This window comes from Mizuhopecten yessoensis, unplaced genomic scaffold, assembly GCF_002113885.1.
Source record: "Mizuhopecten yessoensis strain PY_sf001 unplaced genomic scaffold, ASM211388v2 scaffold11169, whole genome shotgun sequence".
Taxonomy (NCBI): domain Eukaryota; kingdom Metazoa; phylum Mollusca; class Bivalvia; order Pectinida; family Pectinidae; genus Mizuhopecten; species Mizuhopecten yessoensis.
Genome location: NW_018408914.1, coordinates 438,753 through 462,829, shown reverse-complemented (window position 1 = coordinate 462,829; position 24,077 = coordinate 438,753). Strand labels below are relative to the sequence as shown.

The window sequence follows — 24,077 nt, the reverse complement described above, 5'->3', positions numbered from 1 at the left end:
AGTTTCAGTAATTTTTGAACACTGGTTTGTTTATATGTCTCTTCTCGGATCCTGTTGTGGTCTTTTTATTTAGTTTCAAGTTCCTTCGTTTTATTGTATATCAAATATCTGACTCACCTGCCTCGCAGTGATATCGTACGTCAGTAGTGTATCAACTATTTGTATGTACCACCTGTGCAAAGTAGTCTTAATATTTGACCAGCAGATACTTTAAACGGTTGTGGAACACTTGACTTTCTTTTAAGGTAACTGTGGTCTTACATATTAAACGTTTCAAACAACATTATATAACCTATGCCCATATGTTTTGCACGATTTCTCACCCGGGTTGTCATTTTAATTAAGTTATTTTAAATGCCTATCATTATTTACAAACCCTCTTTGAATGTATCTGTCCGTCTACAACTGATAAGTAACTTTTGTGAAAATTTGACATTTAAGTTAATTCATTAAGCTAACAGGTTTAACTTCAATATGAATTTCTGTTTTCTTACAACTGCAGAGACAGTTATACCCAATTCGCATGCGCTAACCCCAAAAGAGTTTTCCCCAGCTCCCCAATCTGTCTAAAACATATTTGTGTGCGCCTCTGGGTCTACACAATCAGGTTCCCCATGCAACAGGGCTTATCTAATAAAGCGTCCAGGCAATCAGATCTTTAAAGAACCGGCTCATCGCACATGTATTTATACATTCACGTAGTGTGTGAGTCATCAACTGGATTTCCTTTCAATATGTTCAATACATACAAGGAGGTGTTTGGTACATGATCAGGCGGATACGGATTGGGTTATTTATATACCAAAAAAACACCACACAAGCTAGAGAGAGAGAGAGAGAGAGAGAGAGAGAGAGAGAGAGGGCATTCATAAAAAGGCATTTATATGCTGCTTTAACTATAAATCTCGGCGACTTCCTCGTCCAACATACAAGTAGATATTTGTATCCATCATATTTGTAACTTGATTTCTATATAAAGCCCTTAAACTGTCAAGTCAAGAGGAAAGAAAAAATTATGTCACACAAGATCCTAGAGACACTGTAATTTGCCTCTAAATTCACCACCACTTTTATAGCTTAACATATTCGGGACTTGCAGAAAAATCATATAACCGGTTACAACACATGCACAAATGAATAGCAATATATCGTTATTTAAAAGGCGTCGTTCCTATTCATTTTAAAACTAGACATGCGCCGGCCCCGTGTAGGTAGCTAATGGAAACAGTAAACACTTCTACAATTATTACATCCAGGTTTAATAAGAGACGGGAGCGTGAACTGTCTATTTCGTCTGGCAGATATACAGGTGAGAATTATATGTAACTTCTAAATGTAATGTATTTAGCATATCTTAGATTTGCCTCTAAATTCACCACCACTTTTATAGCTTAACATATTCGGGACTCGCAGAAAAATCATATAACCGGTTACAACACATGCACAAAAGAAAATACACCGGCCCCGTGTTGGTAGCTAATGGAAACAGTAAACGCTTCTACAACTATTACATCCAGGTTTAATAAGAGACGGGAGCGTGAACTGTCTATTTTGTCCGGCAGATATACAGGTGAGAAGTATATGTAACTTCTAAATGCATTGTATTTAGCATATCTTCTTTCTTCTTTTAACTATGGAAACAGTGTATAATCCCGCCTTATGGTTCCGCTTGCTTTTAATAATATGTCATAACAATCGATCTATTTCATCAAATCCCGCTATGTTTTGAAGTCGTCGCACGAACCGTTAATGGCGGTCACAGCGACGATAGAAGTCTGGCGTCTGCATAACCCATGTTAATGAAGGCAGCGAGTTTTGTGACGTCGAAATGAACGTTTTGCAGGCTGGAAAATCACCGAACGTGACCATTTGGCGCCGATAGCGTCATCGAGGTGGGGTTGGGGTGAAAAGGCTTGCATGGGGCACATCAGGATGCAATATTGAGACATTTGGTTGATACTCTTTTTATCGACTTACTGCCTTTTACAAAACATAAGACAACGCGACACACCATCATGTTAGGGAACGTATCGGCCTAGGAAGACTCCAGATTAGTTTACTATATAAAATGTCGTAGGAGCCTTGGACGTCGAGTTCCACAATGCGAAAATAAGGGGGAAGATTGAAGTGTGTTGCTACATTCTGGCTAATGTCATGCGAGGTCAGACATATTCTTCACTGTTATTATTAAACTCGCACACTCTTAATGATAATTCTATTGAATATTAAACAATGAATTGCCATTTTACAGGAACATAGAAGTTTGGTTTAGTTTTGGTTTCATTTTGTTTAACGTCCTATTAACGGCTAAGATTGTTTAAGGACGTGCCTCCATGTGTGTTGTGTATGCGTGCTGTGTATGTGTGCTGGGGACATGATACGTTGGTGTATTTGCCTTCTTGTAATAGCGCGGATCTGATGCCGACTTTAGAGTGCTATCTCACTGAACAAATTTGCCGAAGGAAGGCACCCAGCACAGCATTCCGCCCGGTCACATTGACCTGACAACGGTTGAACCATTTATTGTCATTACCCTGATTACTCAACGTTACACAGGGACTAACAAATACCATTTGTAAGGACTTTGGTATGTCCCGACCTGGAGACAGAACCCATTGCCCTCCCCACCTGGGCGAACGTTCAACATTAAAGCCAAAAGCGAGGTATTACCAAGCAATGCGTAAGGAAATAAAAGCTAGTTAAAAATAGAGAGAAGTATTAAAATCCAAACTATTGCAATTGGTGCAGCAGATTTATTTTAGTCGCTTTTGTGTCCCCAAATAGAGAAACCAAAAGCAAATCCCCAATTTCTGCAGGGGGTTCCAACATTAGTCGCCTTTAGCTGATATTAAAAATCTGTATAGTTGGTAAAAAATGTTATCACTTGTCTCGTCAGGTAGATACATTGTAGGTGAACGTGTAAGCCCGGCCGCCGCACACACTGACCTTCACATTTGTAAACCTTTGTCCTGTCCCCAAAATATATGTTAGAAGTGAAACAAACAACCTTGTAAGAAAGAAATTCAAAACAAGTACCGTTTGCGCTATGTAACAGTGATTCCTTTCATAGTCATTTAATTGGTGGCACTGAACATTATATGCCATTCAATTACAATGACTTAGTCATGCGACAGAATCCCTATTCGTCATTCGACTGCATACATCAGTTCAGAGTTAATGCACGGTTTTATGTCCGAACAATACATAATCGTGATACAATCTGGTTTTGCACGATGTTGTAATAGATACGGTGCGCTACCTTACGTATAAGGGAGTTTCATTTAATTGGTTCATTGGTTCATTGCAGTTGACACCGTCGTTGTAAGCGTCTAGTCGTTTCTGAACTTGTATCGTGCAATTATCTTCAATATATATATATATGCATGTACGCCGTTCTACGTCAAAAGTCGACACCAGTACAATAGTTTAAATTTAAAAGTCTAAAGGGCACTCCCTGACTACATTTTGTATTACAATTATTTTCAGTTATACAATGTTACCTTAATCTTATTGATAGCAATACATTCTTTACATTTGTATGCCCCCGCCATAAAATGGGGGAGGGCGGGGGGGGGGGGNGCATATAGTGATACCCATGTACGTCCCGTCCCGTCCCGATCCCGATTCAATGTAAACAATTAGCAACTTCATTCTTTCATGGATTTTGGTCAAACTTTATGCAAAGGTCAAGTATGAGTATACTTCGGACATTGTTGTGTTTCAGGGTTCCAAGGTCAAGGCCAAGGTCACTGTTGCTATATATATAAAAAAAAATCATAAATGACCTCCGGTTTGATGGCTGAACGATGAGGGGGTGAGTTAAACCTGCTCTTACAGACCCAAAAACTGTTCTTACTTAGAGTAAGTCACAAGTGTCACTCTGAAGTGTAAGTCGTGCGCTGGTGTGTAGTTTTTACGGAACTGTTCTACAATATCGGCTGACCCTGTTTGTTGTTTACTGAATTGCACGTGCGCTATACGATAGCCATGTCACGTACAGGTGAAAGTGCACCGGTCGACCTAGTCGGTTAGGGACTTAGCGGCGGGGCCCCACACGGGGGTAGTGTTGAACCGGAGCACGATACATCGAGTTTTGTATAGTGTAAGGGGTTCGAGGGCATAGGGAAGTGTTTCGCTAGGCTACAATGTCAGGTACTAGGGGTACAGAGTGATGTAAGCAAGCTGAAGGTATCAGTTAGTCACTCTAACATTTTGCGGAACATACAAACTCCTCTTTTGAAGACCTCCATGAGAAGACTATTACTAACCTTGAAGGTAAAATTACCGATGAAGAAAATGAAAGAATTTAAGGTATTTCATACAGGCTCATGTCAGGGTATATAGTATGAGATTGGCTCATAACTTTTCCTCAAAATGATAAAAATGTGGAAGTTGGTTGGTTTACCCATGTCAGGAAAAATGTCAATAATGACCTTTGCAAAAATTATTTGTTGAAAATAATGTTGACTTTTCTGAAAAGTAACATTTGAATGCAGAATTCTAGTGGCGCAAAATTGCAATGAATAATGGAATTAATGAAAAAACTTACCTGAACATGCATTCCTGAAGTATCCATTTATTGACTATTATCAGGTTGGGCACAACGGCGCATATGGGTAATACTCCTGCATTTGGGTAACATCTTTGTATGTTATGGTTGAATGCACTTCGAATATACTTTCACTATCCTATATAAAAAAAATCAAAATTTTGTATTTCACTATCTTTCTTAAAAATCGCAATTTATATGGTTATTATAAACAACTTTTGGTTGAACGTGTTTTCGTGTTTTGACATTTTCGTGATTTTAGATTTCCCGACTTTTCTAAGGCTTCAAAGGTCGTGAAATACTTTCAAAACCGAAAACTGTTCAACCAAAAATTGTTTGTAATAACCAATAGATATGGTGATTTTCAATAACGTAAGTGAAGTACAAAATTTTGATTTTTTATATAGGATAGTGAAAGTAGATTCGAAGTGCATTCAACCATAACATACAAAGATGTTACCCAAATGCAGGATTATTACCCATATGCGCCGTTGTGCCTAACCTGATTATCGAGAAAAATGTAAGAAAATGTAACAAATCTCCAGAATAATTGCATATATTTCCACTGAATAAATCACAACTGAGCATAAAGCCAACAGGCTGCCTGAAGTTGGGGGAAAAGCATGCAAAGCAAGTGCGATTTTACCTGTATACCATTCAAAACACATTCAGGTTGTCACTCAGGTAAGCTGGCTTGACTTGTATCAATAGCCTTGTTGGCTTCATGAATTATTATAAAATATCCAATGAAAATACATGCCATCATTCTTAAGATTTGAAGTATTTTCTTACACTGTTCTGGATAATAGTCAATACACGGATACTTCAGAAATGCATGTACAGGTAAGTGTTTTCATGAATTATAATATTCAATGCAATTTTGCGCCACTAAAATTCTGCATCTAAAAGTTACTTTTCAGACAAAATTCTGCAAAGGTCATTCTTGACATTTTTCCTGACATGGGTATACCAACCAACTTCCATATGTTTTCATTTTGAAGAAAAGTTATGAGCCCATCACATACTATATACACTGACAAAGGCATGTATGAAATACCTTAATTAGACACGTGGGGCAGAAAATGGAATCTTGTTTTCCGAGGGGTGAAGGGTGACATTAGAGAAAACCCAAGGGATACAGAGAGAGCAATGAGGTTATTTCTCAAGGGAAGGTTACAGATGGAGGAGAGTTTTACCAACGGAGAGCTGTTTACTGCAGTTCATCGTCTTCCCGGAGGGGTGCAAGGTAAACGGTACATTATCGCGCTGACATTTTAAAAGCAGCCTTTAAACTTGAAAAGGGTACGGGCAGCCCTGTTGAACAGGCGTTGGAAGATGCTGCAGAAGGAAAAGGAAAAGGACAGATTGGTATACCTAAAGGACTTTCCGTTTGTGGATCTTGCCTAGAGGATATTTTTTTTCAACTATGAAATTATGATTACGAACTCGTAATAGGTAGCGTTATGTTTGGTCAAGTTCCATAAATATTGTCAAAAAGGAATTTATGGTCCAGTACCATGTATACTGTCACCTATAACTATGGTCCAGTACCATGTATACTGTCACCTATTACTATGGTCCTGTACCATGTATACTGTCACCTATAACTATGGTCCAGTACCATGTGTACTATCACCTATAACTAGGGTCCAGTACCATGTATACTGTCACCTAATACTATGGTCCTGTACCATGTATACTGCCACCTATAACTATGGTCCAGTACAATGTATACTGTCACCTATTACTAAGGTCCTGTACCATGTATACTGGCACTGACTTCTATGGTCGAGTACCATATATACTTCCACTGATTTTAGGAGGTCCTGTACTATTTACTGTTACAAATGACTATGGTCCAGAATTTATATTTGTTCGCAACCATACACTGCTTATATAAATACCATTCTGCTTTTATACCGGAGTGTTTTCTACGGTTAGTTATGTCCGGAATGATTTTGAGAAAGGGGGATGGAATGTGTTATCTTTGTTTGATAAATATATCAACTATGAAATTATGATTACGAACTCGTAATAGGTAGCGTTATGTTTGGTCAAGTTCCATAAATATTGTCAAAAAGGAATTTATGGTCCAGTACCATGTATACTGTCCCCTATTACTATGGTCCTGTACCTTGTATACTCTCACTTATAACTATGGTCCTGTACCATGTGTACTGTCACCTATAACTATGGTTCAGTACCATGTATACTGTCACCGATAACTATGGTCCAGTACCATGTATACTGTCCCCTATAACTATGGTTCAGTACCATGTATACTGTCACTGACTAATATGGTCCAGTACCATGTATACTGGGGCGTATAACTATGGTCCTGTACCATGTATGATGTCATCTATAACTATGGTCCTGTACCTTGTATACTTTCACCTATAACTATGGGCCAGTACCATGTATACTGTCACGTATAACTATGGTCCAGTACCATGTGTACTATCACCTATAACTAGAGTCCAGTACCATGTATACTGTAACCTATTACTATGGTCCTGTACCATGTGTACTGTCACCTATAACTATGGGCCTGTGCCATGTATACTGGCACTGACTTCTATGGTCCAGTACCATATAGACTTCCACTGATTTTAGGAGGTCCTGTACTATTTACTGTTACAAATGACTATTGTCCAGTATTTATATTTGTTCGCAACCATACACTGCTTATATAAATACCATTCTGCTTTTATACCGGAGTGTTTTCTACGGTTAGTTATGTCCGGAATGATTTTGAGAAAGGGGGATGGAATGTGTTATCTTTGTTTGATAAATATATCAACTATGAAATTATGATTGCGAAATCATAATCGGTAGAGATATATTTTATCAAGTTACATAAATATTGTCAAAAAGGAATTTATGGTCCAGTACCATGTATACTGTAACCTATAACTATGGTCCAGTACTATGTATACTGTCACCTATAACTATAGTCCAGTACCATGTGTACTATCACCTATAACTATGGTCCTGTTCCTTGTATACTGTCACCTATAACTATAGTCCAGTACCATGTGTACTATCACCTATAACTAGTGTCCAGTACCATGTATACTGTAACCTATTACTATGGTCCTGTACCATGTGTACTGTCACCTATAACTATGGGCCTGTGCCATGTATACTGGCACTGACTTCTATGGTCCAGTACCATATATACTTCCACTGATTTTAGGAGGTCATGTACTATTTACTGTTACAAATGACTATGGTCCAGTATTTATATTTGTTCGCAACCATACACTGCTTATATAAATACCATTCTGCTTTTATACCGGAGTGTTTTCTACGGTTAGTTATGTCCGGAATGATTTTGAGAAAGGGGGTTGGAATGTGTTATCTTTGTTTGATAAATATAACTATATATCTTGTCAATAGTCTGAGGGACTCTGAGTGTGGGTTTTCGCAACGTGAAAATGGTTACATTTATTCCTTTAAATTAAGCACAACTGTTTCAAGTATGTATTGTTTCCAAACTCCTCTTGTATGTACTTCTTTTAATACAAAAATTTGAATAAAAAAAAAAATCATGAATAATTAAATTACAAATAATTACACTAAATGAATGAAAGCAATGTTGTTGACCATGTTAACATGTTTATTCTGGAAATTTATCTGAGCATTGATAATTTGTAGGTCGTATGCTGTGAGAAAAGAGCAATACTGAGGGTTTAAACAATTTGTTATACATTCTTAAAAGTGTTTGATCACAGTGGTAACTATCTATGAATAGAAGAGAAAAATATCCTCAGTTTGTGGAAAATAGCATGACCTACACACACAATGCTGTATATAACATCAGAGGCTATATGAGAAATAACTGTCCCGATAAATTACAAGCTGTAATACTGTACTCGGCAGCATGTGTTCATTACGTTCTTGTGTAGATAATCTGGATTTATAACCATGCACACATAAAATGACACTGTTATAATCTAGATAACACCTTACTCATAACCCACACCCCAGCTTAACGTGTTACAATGCCCACGACAGCGGGGGGTTCTTTGAAGATTTGACGAATCAAAGTTTACCTTTGAAGTATCTTATCGTACTTTTTTCGAATATGTGTTCAGAGAAGTACATCTCCGGGTATTTAGAGAGAGAGGTACCTCTCAAGATTGTTGAGAGAGAAACGTTAAGGTATGCCTAATATCACTTACCATTAAGTGTGTAGAGAGGTGTACGCCCTATGTCACTTACCATTAAGTGTGTAGAGAGATGTACGCCCTATGTCACTTACCATTAAGTGTGTAGAGAGATGTACGCCCTATGTCACTTACCATTAAGTGTGTAGAGAGATGTACGCCCTATGTCACTTACCATTAAGTGTGTAGAGAGATGTACGCCCTATGTCACTTACCATTAAGTGTGTAGAGAGATGTACGCCCTATGTCACTTACCATTAAGTGTGTAGAGAGATGTACGCCCTATGTCACTTACCATTAAGTGTGTAGAGAGATGTACGCCCTATGTCACTTACCATTAAGTGTGTAGAGAGATGTACGCCCTATGTCACTTACCATTAAGTGTGTAGAGAGATGTACGCCCTATGTCACTTACCATTAAGTGTGTAGAGAGATGTACGCCCTATGTCACTTACCATTAAGTGTGTAGAGAGATGTACGCCCTATGTCACTTACCATTAAGTGTGTAGAGAGATGTACGCCCTATGTCACTTACCATTAAGTGTGTAGAGAGATGTACGCCCTATGTCACTTACCATTAAGTGTGTAGAGAGATGTACGCCCTATGTCACTTACCATTAAGTGTGTAGAGAGATGCACCCCTTATATCACTTACCATTAAGTGTGTAGAGAGATGTACGCCCTGTGTCACTTACCATTATCTGTGTAGAGAGATGTACGCCCTATGTCACTTTCCATTAAGTGTGTAGAGAGATGTACGCCCTATATCACTAACCATTAAGTGTGTAGAGAGATGTACGCCCTATATCACTAACCATTAAGTGTGTAGAGAGATGTACGCCCTATATCACTTACCATTAAGTGTGTAGAGAGAAGAACTTCTTATTTCACTTACCATTAAGTGTGTAGAGAGAGGTACTCCTTATTTCACTTACCATTAAGTGTGTAGAGAGAGGTACTCCTTATATCACTTACCATTAAGTGTGTAGAGAGATGTACGCCCTATGTCACTTACCATTAAGTGTGTAGAGAGAGGCACTCCTTATATCACTTACCATTAAGTGTGTAGAGAGAGGCACTCCTTATTTCACTTACAATTAAGTGTGTAGAGAGAGGAACGCCTTATATCACTTACCATTAAGTGTGTAGAGAGAAGAACTTCTTATTTCACTTACCATTAAGTGTGTAGAGAGAGGTACTCCTTATTTCACTTACCATTAAGTGTGTAGAGAGAGGTACTCCTTATTTCATTTCACTTACCATTAAGTTTGTAAAGAGAGGTACTCATTATTTCACTTACCATTAAGTGTGTAGAGTAGGGTATGTCTCTTATTACTTATTATTAGTTTTGTAGAGAAAGGTATGTACACTGTAACTTACTGATTTGTTTTATAGAGGGAGCTACGTACCCTTCCTCTTACTAACAGACATAACTCGTATAAGCCAGACAACAATATAGTAATAGTCTTGTTAAAATAAACTTTTTTAACCACCAAAAAATAATCGGTCCATAAAAAAAGTAGAAACACGAGAAGTATTGACATAGTCAACTGTAAAATAATACAAAATCAATATTATCCCTCGGTCAACATATCAGGTTCTCTGCAGATTGTAAATAAAATAAAATATAGGAAACCTTGATAAACACTTCACACATGTGGAATTCCCTGTCTCGTGTATTAAACGACGTGTATCTAGCTATATAGTTAACCATGGCCTACATTGTATTGACTATGTCAATACTTCTCGTGTTTCTACTTTCTTTAAAAGCACTGTCTTTTATCACAGAGACACAGGGATGTCTTACATCAGATTATATTGGAATTGAAACCTTGATAACCATGCCGCTCATAACTACTATTTAAAAATACATGTTAAGACTAGACGAGAATGGCAGTATTTTTTAATCGAGGGTACGTACATGTACCATGGAGGAGGTCTAAACTCTTTGATTGATTAAACTATAAAAAAAGCGTGTAGTAGGCACATAATCTTGTACCCTGAACTTATGTTCAAACTTGAATCACGTGATCACATTATTGATGCCATAAAAGCAATTGTCAAAAATAAAAATAATATGGCAATTACAACTGTAATAACAATGCGTAAATTACTGGGCGGATTGACTGGGTGATAAACACTCCAGCCCTCCTCGCAGGCGACCGGGGTTCGACCCCCGAAATCGTCGTACATATTTGATATTCAGAGAAAGTGTTTTTCTTCTGCCCATACAACTCCATCAACCCAGGTGGAATATAAAATGGTCTGGGGTTGGTGTTGCGGTATCTGTGCTGTAGCATTCAAGTGAGGTGACACTGAAAAAAGATGCCGTTGGAAGCACGGTCCTACTACAAAAGAAAACAATACATCTCACAAACAAACTCACGCATACACATAGGGAAATATTATGTTAGCCAAATGGCATATGACTAGTAGTTAGCGCCTGATAAAGCAGCAAATTCCACAAAATTGCATTGATTTAGACATTATTAGCTCACCTGCCCGAAGGGCAAGTGAGTCCATGCCGTGGCGCAGCGTCCGTCGTCAACTTTTTCTTTAAAACCTATCTCTTCCTAAACGCCAAAGAGGATTTCAACCAAATTTAGTCAGAAGCATCACTAGGGGAGAGCAATCATTTCTTTAAAAACTGAGGTTGGTTCGACCCCTAGGGCTAGAGGGGCGGGGCCCTTTAGGGGAACTTAGCTAAATTTGCTTTAAAACGTATCTCCTGCCTAACGCCAGAGAGGATTTAAACCAAATTTGCTCTGAAACTTCATTGGGGTAGGGCAATCATTTCCTAAATAAATGAGACTGGTTCGACTCTGGGGCTAGGAATATATTGCTTTAAGACGCTTATATCTCCTAATTGCCTGAGTGGATTGTACAAGATTTGGTCAAAAACATTATTAAGGAAGAACAAACATTTCTTAATTGAATGTGGTTGATTTCACCCTTTCGGTGCTAAGAAATGGTACAGCTAGATTATCATATTCTTTGATGTAGTTTTCATAAATTGTTAAAAATTGGTTGGTAGGTTTATAAATGCTTATAGTTGAATGAAAATTAAAGTATTGTCTAATTAGGGCCCCGTATCGGAGATATGGATGCCCTATAGTAATCACTCTGTCCGTCCGTCCGTCCGTCCGTCCGTCCGTCTGTCTGTCTGTCCGTCTGTCCGTCCGTCCACAAATTTTGTTCCTGGCTGATAACTTTAGTGTTAATTGACCGATTTACTTGAAACTTGGTCAAGATGTTCAGTATACAAAAATACACACTGAGGTAAAAAGTCAAGGTCATAAGGTTCAAAGGTCCAGGTCAAATTCTGCATCTTTTCACTGTTGAGCATTTTGTTATGACATGATGAGGCAAAGTTGACTAGAATTAAACAAGCAGTCAACTGACCGAAGGTCAAGGTCATGGGTCAGAGGTATAGTTCAATGGTCAAGGTCAAATTTTGTAGCTTTTTATTAATGACCATTTTATGAGATTATGAAGCAAAGTTGGTCGGAATTAAACAAAGAGCCAGACTGAGGTAAAAAGTCGAGGTCAAAGGTCAAGGTCATAAGGTTCAAAGGTCAAGGTGAATTTCTGCATCTTTTCACTGATGAACATTTTGTTATGACATGATGAAGCAAAGTTGATCATAATTAAACTAGGAGTCAACTGACCAAAGGTCAAGATCAGAGGCCATGTTCACTGGGTCAAAGGTCAAGGTCAAATTTTGTATCTTTTCACTGATGAACATTTTGGGTTGACACTAAGAAGCAATGTTGGCCAGAATTCAACAAGGAGTCAACTGACTAAAGGTCAATGTCATTAGGTCAAAGGTCAAGGTTAAATTTTGTATCTTTCCACTGGTGAACATTTCGTTATGACGCTTTGAAGCAATGTTGCTCAGAATTAAACAAGGAGTCAATTGACTAAAGGTCAAGGTCACTGGGTCAAAAGTCAAAGTCAAATTTTGTATCGTTTCCCTGATGAATATTTTGTTATGACATTATAATGCAAAGTTGGTCGGAATTTAACAGAGAGTCAACTAACTTATGGTCAAGGTCACTGGCTCAAAGGTCATGGTCAAATCAAGTATCATTTCACTGGTTGCATTTCGTTATGACACTTTGAAGCAAAGTTGGTCGGAATTAAACAAAGTTCAACTGACTTAAGGTCAAGGTCACTGAGTCAATATCAAGGTCAAATATTGTATGTTTTTACTGATGAACATTATTTTTATGTTATTATGAAGCAAAGTTGTTAAGAACTTAACACGGAGTCAACTGACCTCGGGTCTAGGTTACGGGGTCCTAAGGTTCAAGGTTAAGGTCAAGATTTGTATTTTTCACTGATGAACATTTTGTTATGATACTATGAAGCAAAGTTGGTCGGAATTAAAGAATAAGTCAACTGACCAAAGATCAGGATCACTGGACTAAAGGCCAGGTCATTTGGGTCCAAAGGTCAAAGACAAAGTGGATTTCTGACTTTGACCCTGGCTCTTGATGGAGGAGGTATTTAAGGTGAAATAAAACATATCAAAGCTAACAAATGAGTATTGCACCGGTATTTACATTTCTGTTAGCCCAGCAAATATGTAGGTGGAAGGAAACAAGTCTCACATCATAGTACATGTAAAATGTATATTTTGCTTCCTTTTGAAGTCCAAATGTCAGACCTCAAGCTCAGCTATATGGGCAGATTGCTTCTTGATGATTATGGGGGATATATTGCCACAAGACGGGGCTCTAGTTCTAGTTACACCCTGTAATTTGACATATTACCTATTTCAAAATCTGTTAACATGGCAACTCAATGGAGGCCTCTGATTAGTTGAAAGTCAGATATTGTGGTCCCAGTTTGGTTAGAACATAGATCTTGTCTGGTTTTGAGGAAATTTCATATAAAGATGTACTAATGCATTCAGTTGTAATGACTTAAATATCAATCTGATTAAAATCATATGTTACATGGCTTCGTTAATTTCGTACTACGCCTGAACAGATGATTTTAATCAGATTGACTTAAATATAAAACCAGGTAAGCGATACAGGTCCATTGGACCTCTTGTTTATTGTATATGTTAAGTGTATTGTTTGTATAAATCTACGTACTGTTAAGCGATATAAAGTGGCTTATCCTAGCTAGATACGGTGATATATTCAATTTTGTATATTTGTTAATTTTATTCTATAAAAACACTAATTTAAAAAAATTGTTAAAATGTCGAAATCAAATATTACCTGACTGAATTAACAAATATTTATCATAAATCATTACCTGACAGCTGTGTCTTGTTTCAACTCATATTGGTAGCCTTGTCCAAATATATCGATAAGTAAATCAGTTAATTAATAAGAAAGCAAGAAATACATAATTAGAAATAATCCTATAGACAACCTTTCATTGGCTTACTATAAACGAAGTACGATGTGTTATGCCTACTATAGACGACAATTGGTAGGAGAAACAAAAAGTGTAATAGAATTGTTTTTTAAAGCAAACCGTTCATCGAATTCGTGCTTATATTAGTTTTGTTTTTTATTCTGCAGTTCGTTAAAATCTGAAACCATGGCTACTTACCCGGTGATGCATCAGCCTCTCCCCCAGAGGATTGGCGATGTTAACGGACACAGGGAATGGTCTACAGGCCTGCTCGGTTGTTTCTCGGACTGTGGGTCATGTATGTATACTTATATTTCAGCTATCACTAACCAGCATCACTGTATTGTTTAACTGTATCATGAGTTAAGATGAAATGTTTTATCATCTATACCATCAGCTGATAAATTGTTACCGCACTCTTAAATTTAGTATTTGTGTGATAATTTATAATATTAAAAAAAAATCACCCTGTAGTATTCAGATTTGTATGATACATTTTGTATCACCCTATCCATACTTTTAATACTAATGTATTGGTTTAACATTTGTATAGATATATATATGCTTTGTATACGCCCGTCGATAGACGGTACGTATTATGTTTTCACGCGAGCAGGCCGGCGGGCGGGGCACACATTAGTTTCCGCTCAATAACCTGAGTAATTTTGAATGGATTCATTTTAAATTTAATAGGAACGTTAATTACCATGAAAGCTTGGACAAGTTCGATAATAAAAATTATTTGCCATTTATTTCCGGAGTTATGTCCCTTTGTAGAATTGCCGAAACAGTTTCCGCTCTATAACTTGAGTAATTTTGAATGGATTAATTTCAAACTTCATAGGAAGGTTCATTACTATAAAAGCTCGGACAAGTTCGATAACCAAAATTATTTACCAGTTATTTACACAGTTATGGCCCTTTGAAGAATTGCCGAAACAATGTCCGCTCAATAGCTTCAGTAATTTTGAATAGATTAATTTCAAACTTCATAGGAAGGTTCATTTCTATGAAAGCTTCGATAACCATTATCCGCCTGTTATTAAGGGGCCCTTTATAGAATTGACGTAACAGTTTCTGCTCAATAACTTAAGGTTTATTTCTATGAAGGCTTGCATTAACCATAACTTGAGTGATTTTGAATGGATAAATTTCAAACTTGGTAGGAAGATTCATTGCAATGAAAGCTCGGACAAGCTTGATAAGATTTGACGCTTATCTCTCCAAAATTTATACACATATGGCCCTTTGTGGCAAACTGCTCATTCTACATCTGAAGGGCGTATCATGTACCGTCTCGCGGAACTCTTGTTTAGTAATGATGTATTGGCGTAATGAATAAATACCAATTGTACTCTAAGTTAGGTCGTATTTTAACTTTTCATTTACCAATATTCGTTGATTTGTTAAATTATTACAATGATTAACGGTAATTCATCATTTACCAATATAACCAGAAAAAATAATACACTGCACTCTTAGTTAGGTAGTATTTTAACCTTTAATTAACCAATACCAATTATTAATGGTAGTTTAATTGTTAACCAATAACAATGAGTGATGCTAATTTATCAATAGCCAATAACAATGATTAATGGTTATTTATCTTTAAGCAGTAATATTGATTAACTTATCATTAACCAATATAACCATAATGAAAACTTAATTGTTCTCTAAGTAATTTTAACTTCTTATTAACCAATATTCTTTGATTAATGGCTATTTATTATAAATCAATAGCAATGATTTAATCAAAATTCAGTAATTTTCCTTAATTCATTATTAAATAGCTCCCAACTATCTTAACACTTTACTTCCTTCCCTTGTCGATAACTCTCAATATAGCCTTCGAAACGCTGAAACTATAACTTACCTAACAACAGACCCAAAATATCCAGCGTATCTCCTTTTTCCTGCTACAATTAGACTATGGAACCATTTACCAAAATTGGTATCGGACGTAGTGATTCATTTTCATCGTTCAGAAGCAACATTTCACACACAAAATTTAGAAAACATTCTAGTGCTTTAAAAAGTTATCTATTTTGAGACACCCATCTATTTTACCTGTGATACAAGTAAACGTAACGATATTAAACACAGAATTAAGCATAATCGTGAACTTAATGAATACATACCTTTCAACTAGCATCGATTTCTTTTTGGAGATACTTCTTTTTCGGAACAAGATAACAAAATTATATTTATGCATACTCAGCAATAAAATGACTCAGATTCTAGAACCCCCCTCCCCCGAATCACTTTCTCTGTGTTATCTGCCTCATATTAATATGTAGGTACAAGTGTAATATGTTGTAGCAAATGTATAAGCATTACTAGATGCAACTTTATATATATTCTTTTGAATAAACTTGAAGAGCCCTGTGAAGGGTGAAAGCAGCTGTTACTTATATTTATCATTAACAAATAGCTATAATATAACTGTTACTTATATTTATCATTAACAAATAGCTATAATATTGATGTTACTTATATTTATCATTAACAAATAGCTATGATATAATTGTTACTTAGATTTATCATTAACAAATAGCTATAATATTGATGTTACTTAGATTTATCATTAACAAATAGCTATAATATAATTGTTACTTAGATTTATCATTAACAACTAGCTATAATATAATTGTTACTTAGATTTATCATTAACAAATAGCTATAATATTGATGTTACTTATATTTATCATTAACAAATAGCTAAAATATAACTGTAACTTATATTTATCATTAACAAATAGCTATAATATAACTGTTACTTATATTTATCATTAACAAATAGCTATGATATAATTGTTACTTAGATTTATCATTAACAAATAGCTATAATATTGATGTTACTTAGATTTATCATTAACAAATAGCTATAATATAATTGTTACTTAGATTTATCATTAACAACTAGCTATAATATAATTGTTACTTAGATTTATCATTAACAACTAGCTATAATATAATTGCTTCTTAAATTAATCATTTACCAAAGTTAAGCATTTGTAATGTTGTATTGTTACCTTTGGTATACTATTGGTAATGTTGTATTGTTACCTTTGGTATACCATTTGTAATGTTATATTGTTACCTTTGGTATACCATTTGTAATGTTGTATTGTGTACCTTTGGTATACCATTGGTAATGGTTTATTGTTACCTTTGGTATACCATTGGTAATGTTGTATTGTTACCTTTGGTATACTATTGGTAATGGTTTATTGTTACCCTTGGTATACCATTGTTAATGGTTTATTGTTACCTTTGGTATACCATTGGTAATTGTTTATTGTTACCTTTGGTATACCATTGGTAATGTTGTATTGTTACCTTTGGTATACTATTGGTAATGGTTTATTGTTACCTTTGGTATACCATTGTTAATGGTTTATTGTTACCTTTGGTATACCATTGGTAATGGTTTATTGTTACCTTTGGTATACCATTGGTAATGTTGTATTGTTACCTTTGGTATACTATTGGTAATGATTTATTGTTACCTTTGGTATACCATTGGTAATGGTTTATTGTTACCTTTGGTATACCATTGGTAATGTTGTATTGTTACCTTTGGTATACCATTGGTAATGGTTTATTGTTACCTTTGGTATACCATTGGTAATGTTGTTTTGTTACCTTTGGTATACCATTGGTAATGGTTTATTGTTACCTTTGGTATACCATTGGTAATGTTGTTTTGTTACCTTTGGTATACCATTGGTAATGGTTTATTGTTACCTTTGGTATACCATTGGTAATGTTGTTTTGTTACCTTTGGTATACCATTGGTAATGGTTTATTGTTACCTTTGGTATACCATTGGTAATGTTGTTTTGTTACCTTTGGTATACCATTGGTAATGGTTTATTGTTACCTTTGGTATACCATTGGTAATGTTGTTTTGTTACCTTTGGTATACCATTGGTAATGGTTTATTGTTACCTTTGGTATACCGTTGATAATGTTGTATTGTTACCTTTGGTATACCATTGGTAATGTTGTATTGTTACCCTTGGTATACCATTGGTAATGTTGTTTTGTTACCTTTGGTATACCATTTGTTATGTTGAATTGTTACTTTTGGTATACCATTGGTAATGTAGTATTGTATTTACACTTCATACTGGTAATGTTGTATGAATGCTTGATGTTACCCCACAGGCATGGCCACGTATTTCTGTCTGCCGTGTATGGAGTGTAGGAATGCCTCACGGCTCGGAGAGTGTTGTCTGTTGCCACACTGCTGTCCGGTTACAAACATCGCCATGCGGGCTCGCCTTAGAACTCTCGGCGGAATACGGGTAAATCAGTGTTTTCAATACCAATTTTCCATGTACTCTCCTCTAGTATCGTTCATTTCCAATCGTTTTCCTTCCCTTTGTGTTTCTGGTCTGTTGTAACCCCCTTTTTATTTTTACAGTGGGGAGGGGGTAAAGTTTACTATAGTTTGTATAGGGAAACAACACTTTTGGGTATATTTTGACAATTTTCTATAGGAAATTATTGTTACTTGGTGAGAATTATCCTTGGAGGAAGATGGTTTTAAAATGTAAAATTGGAATTCCTACCCCAACCCTATGGGCCAGGGCGGGCCGGACCCCAAAGGGAAAATTTACCATTATTTCAAAAATCTTCTTCTCCAGACTAAGAGATATTACAGTCAATTTCAGTGCATGGATAGAAAGATCATCAGGATCTTTATTGAAATTGTCAATTTCAGGACCCCTGAGCCATCCGTTCCCCCTTGAGGAGGGGGTAAAGTTTACTATGGTTTATATAGGGAAATAACACTTTTGGGCATATTTTATCCATTTTCAGCAGAAAATTATTCAAACTTGGTCAGAATCATCTTTGGTGGATGAGGGTATTACATTGTAATTGGAATTCCTGCCCCATCCCCAGGGGCAAGGGTGGGGCCCCAAATGGAACATTTACCAATATTTTAAAATTCTTATCCTTTGATGACATGACAAGTATTGTATTTCACTTAGTTTACATGCTGATTTCCACATCACATCTAAACAATAAAATAAAGCTACCAGTGCCTATGATATAACTCAGGTGACCGCTAAGGCCCTTGGGCCTCTTGTTATTTTAAGTTATAAATAAACGTGTGTTTGAAAATTTAAGATTTTATTAAGGCACTCAGGCACAATGTCATCCTCGATATCCAAGGGTTAAGCTCACTTTCGCACTCTGCACCCCTGGAATATGTCATAGCAATATTGAAGGCTTGTTCGATCCTTTGAAATACATCAAAAGAATATCGCGGTCAGGTAACGATAAAAATTGACAGGCTTTGAAGTCAGGCGTCTCTCCTTTGTAAACTTCAAAGAACAGGTACATATGTATCAGCCTAGCGATTGGTCATGTTTTTTCACCCGAGACCACTCAAACAGCTATCTTCGTGCCTTCAGTTTTGCTATGACCTGAGTGTAACCCCTGGATATCGAGGATGGCACAATGTGTACTACAAGAGGTCATACTATAATTAAATTGGATTCACATGACGATCGATAAAGAACGGTAGCTTAATTCCATGCATATACATTAAAGAACACACCAAGCTATTAATATAGCCTATAAAGTAATGTTATTTTGTAATTTGACCGTTTTTCAACCGTTTGCTGGTACACAATTCGGACACAAAATCCGTTACAGGTAAATCAAATCCAACATATGGTATATAATTCTAACCTAAATTGTGTTTGCATACAGATAAAATCTTACTTATAGTAGTTCATTAGTAATACTAATTTTAAAAGTCCTTATATGTACACGGTGTCAAACGCTTTCCAAACTTCGACAAACATTTACCAAAAAAGTACAGCCGTTCCGGATTGATAGTTGCAACATTTCTTTGAAGTTCGGGATGCTACTATGCTTGTGTACGTGACAAAAGTCATCCAAATGGAAATTCTTTGGAAAAATTAATATAATTCGTTCATGGGTTTGTCCACAATTTTTGTTTGTGCAGCGCTAACTTTGTTTAAAATTGTCCAGGGTTCGACTAAGACGTACTCCGGATTTATTTTCAGCATTGGATTTATATGCGATATAACATTGTGAGATAAAAATGCGGATATGGGGACACGTTGGGGTAGACAGAGGGGAGTTGGACATTTGACGCCTGCATAATGGCACTTCCAATTCTTTCGATACTTTAAACAAATGAAATATAAAGCGCGGTCAAACTGGGTATCAACTAATACTCAACTGTAGTCTTAATCATCAGGATCCCAAAACTACAAAAAATACACGTGGTCATTTACCCTTTATTCCTCTTTACATGTTTACGTACATCTATATCTTTTGTGGTGTTTCAAGTAAAGTCGCTTAAATGAAACTGGTTTTGGTGTGTTAAATTATCGAATTTTGTAACTTTTGTGATATTTATGTGTTTGATATTATCTTGTGGGATACAATCTTGTTTGATACCTTCCAAGGAAGTAAATGTGACATATCAAAAATATCTTTTGTGTTATTTTTGTGATTGTTAAATTCTAGTGAATTACTTGGATGATATTTTTGTGTTGGTTATCTTCTCCTGGGAGTTAATCTGTGTGACATTTTTGTGTTTGCTCTTTTTACCAGGGAAGTATCCTGGGTGATATGTTTGTGTTTGCTCTATTTACCAGGGAAGTATCCTGTGTGATATGTTTGTGTTTACTCTATTTACTAGAGAAGTATCCTGGGTGATATGTTTGTGTTTGCTCTATTTACCAGGGAAGTATCCTGTGTGATATGTTTGTGTTTACTCTATTTACTAGGGAAGTATCCTGTATGGCATGTTTTTGTGTTTGCTCTATTTTCCAGGGAAGTATCCTGTGTGATATGTTTGTGTTTGCTCTAGATCTATTTTCCAGGGAAGTATCCTGGGTGATATTTTTGTATTTGCTCTTTTTTCCAGAGAAGTATCCTGGGTGATATATTTGTTTATCACATGATGTACTGTGTTATTCAGTGAATATACCCATGTTATATTATTTTGCGTATTAACCCATGTAATATGACCTATCAGCCCTGTGATTGTTTGAAAGTTTCAATTGTTTCAATTGTGACGTCACGCCTAGGACAAGTACATGACGCCATAGACTTTCGCACTGGAGTCAAAATGGCGGCTTTTTACATTTCAAGGTTGCATGAAAATTGTCGTTTTTACACGAATAGATGCCACAAATCTTGATTATGTGATAAAAATGATCGTGCACTCATTTTGATTTCATATGAAATTAATGAAACTCTTCACGAATTTTTTAATTTAGCTCGCCTGAAATTTATTAAACTCGTCACGAATTTTTCATTTTAGCTCGCCAAAGGCTCGCTAAATTGAAAAGTTCTTAGACTCGTTTCATAAATCTCATAAGAAATGGAAACGAGTGTAAGATCCTATATGTTTGCTCTATTTTCTATGGAAGTATCCTGGGTGATATGTTTGTGTTTGCTCTATTTTCTATGGAAGTATCCTATGTGATATGTTTGTGTTTGCTCTATTTTCTAGGGAAGCATCCTGGGTGATATTTTTGCCCTGTCCTGCTGCTACATGTGCGCTGTTTGCCAGATGTCCAGGGAGATGGACAACATGGGAATTTAAAGAGCCGAATGGAGCAACATGACGGACACTGCTGGATAATCAGAAAAAACAGTCATCAATTTATATATGTAGCCAAACAGCTGTGATTTTAGTTAGAATAATAACGTTACTTTTATGTCGTTATAATTGCTTTAAACTTCATGAAATATTGTTTCCGGGTCTAACCATGATATTAAATTTTGAGCTTTCCTGTGATCAATGTGTTGGGGGACCTTTGCTGAACTGAGATTCAGATACTAAACCACTGCAATTATTCTTAACAGCAAATCGACGAACTAGAAAACAGTTATTTACATTTACGCTTGTACAAAGTATACAATCAGCGGACATGCTTACCCTTTGCTGAAGATTTTGTTTAGCATTGCGTCGCCAGAACTGACAGTTATGTATTATGTGGGTGTTCAGTAATATATGACATTTGCTGTGAGACTAATAAATATAGCTCCTAGAGTAGCGTTGGTTGTTAAGTTATTGCAGGGCAAGTAGGAAGTGTCCGTTGCTTGTCTACTTGTTTATGTTTATTATATTGTTTGTCCGTGACTACTATTTAGGGGATAACCCTACTGTATTTTGAAATTTTGAGGTATATCCTGATTATACTGTCGCGAATTGAGTTTTTCCGCGTCGCCAGTATAACTGTGACAGTATAATCACGATATACCGCCGCAAATTTCAAAATTCAGAATTCAGTTGGGTTATCCCCCTTCTAATTCTTCATATCAACCAAAATCACCGAAGGAAACGTCGCTTTTAAGATGTTTTCTTCAAATTGTGGGTCTCTCTGCTGTGGGTTGATGACGTCAAAAATATTCAAAGTGAGGCCGAATTACATTGACCTTTTGGGGTCACACTTTTGTTCGTGATGTCAAGAATAATCCATTTCGTGACGTGTCAGGGTCAGTCGGTGTCATCGACGTCATTAACAATCGCTATTTGGGATTCATTTAAACATTGAACTGCTTTGCCATCTGGACAAAGGCAAATGCAATGAAGCGCGCTAGCGCTTCATGTAAGATTTGCCTTTGTCCTGTTGGAATTCATATTGCCTATGAATAACAACTGAAAGCAGTTCGATACTTACATTTACCATTTTTGGAATCTGTTCATCTCACAAAAAAATCGATAACACTTATTATTATTCAGCATTTAGTCCAAATAATGTATGTATCGTGTATGCTTGTCCAATGCATAGAACAGCCGTCGCCCGGGAGGGTCAGTAGTATCCAACGAAACAATTATGACGTCATAACAATGATGACGTCAACAATCGGTACATGGCATTCATACACTGTAACCATTCGATGGTAAATAAATGCTAATATTTCAATTCTTACTCAAGTTGGACTCAATGCAACTACCAAATGTAACCCGTTTCATTTGCCGATGGATTTGCCCAGATTAGCATTGCCTGTGCGTATGATTTTGCGAAGGGAGATAGCTAATGACATGTTTAAACAAAATTTCACATTTTTATTGAAGCAACAGAAGAAATTGTTAAAACAACCAAAAACGATCAATCAGCAAAATATTATCAGTTCACGGTTGCCAGCGGTAATGACAAGTCATGTATACTGGCCTAGAAATTCTCCCTTCAGCTACCCATTCTACCGTGTGTAAGTAGGCACAAACCGAAAACAACGTAGATTCACAGGGGTTCGTTACAAATGTCCGAAATACACATAGCATGCTATAACCGACATGGGTCACAGCACATATTAACATACATATAAGTGTATGTTTATGTATGCTGTGACCCATATCAGTATATCATATGTGTATGAATGTATGTTTTTGTGTACTGTGACCCAAATTAGTAAAGCATATGTGTATTTCAAACATTTGTAACGAACCCCTGTGGTAGATCCATGTGATCCCGTTTATATGAAATACAGTCGAACAGCCATGTCATATAAAATGTTTCGTCCTTTCAAGCCACGTCTGGTTTCCTGTCTAATTCGACATTCAATAATTCACAATTCACAATTTAGCGGCTCTCCACTTCGAACTAGTAAAATGATGGCTGCTGTAGCATCTGAGTCTGTGCACCGCGTCGAGACATTATTCTTCCGCGATCACGCATCAGGAAGTTTGATATCTTATGAATTCATCAACAAAAAAACATTTAAAATATTGTTTTGTGTTTTGTTTCTACATATTTTGGCTGAATTGAACTATCAACGCACTCTATCATGTTGTATGATGTTCCTGCAATGACGGACTATATGTTTTTACATTGTACGGCGATACGTAGACTTGCACAAGCTCCAGAACCTGGGACAAACGATCAGAATGGACTTTACAAGATCCAATTATTGAAAAAACACGTTGATTGAAATATAAGGATTGAATCATGCTTTGGTCGATTTCATGGGGCGATGAA

The 24,077-nt window shown here is 36.4% G+C and overlaps 1 protein-coding gene across 4 annotated transcripts; it reads left to right on the top strand.

Moving 5' to 3' along the window:
• Positions 1-1,183: 1,183 nt before the first annotated feature.
• On the top strand, positions 1,184-22,148 carry LOC110467322 (placenta-specific gene 8 protein-like). Of its 4 annotated transcripts, XM_021524419.1 has the most exons (5): positions 1,184-1,309; positions 1,518-1,570; positions 14,262-14,392; positions 18,265-18,404; positions 21,605-22,148. In XM_021524419.1, the coding sequence occupies exons 3-5, from the start codon at positions 14,281-14,283 to the stop codon at positions 21,695-21,697; spliced, it is 345 nt and encodes a 114-aa protein (XP_021380094.1). In that variant the 5' UTR covers positions 1,184-1,309; positions 1,518-1,570; positions 14,262-14,280; the 3' UTR covers positions 21,698-22,148. The 4 variants fall into 4 exon arrangements, with proteins under 4 accessions (XP_021380094.1, XP_021380092.1, XP_021380091.1 ...); XM_021524417.1 differs by lacking the exon at positions 1,518-1,570 and having other exon boundaries at positions 1,185-1,309; XM_021524416.1 differs by lacking the exons at positions 1,184-1,309; positions 1,518-1,570 and adding an exon at positions 3,792-3,814.
• Positions 22,149-24,077: the final 1,929 nt, after the last annotated feature.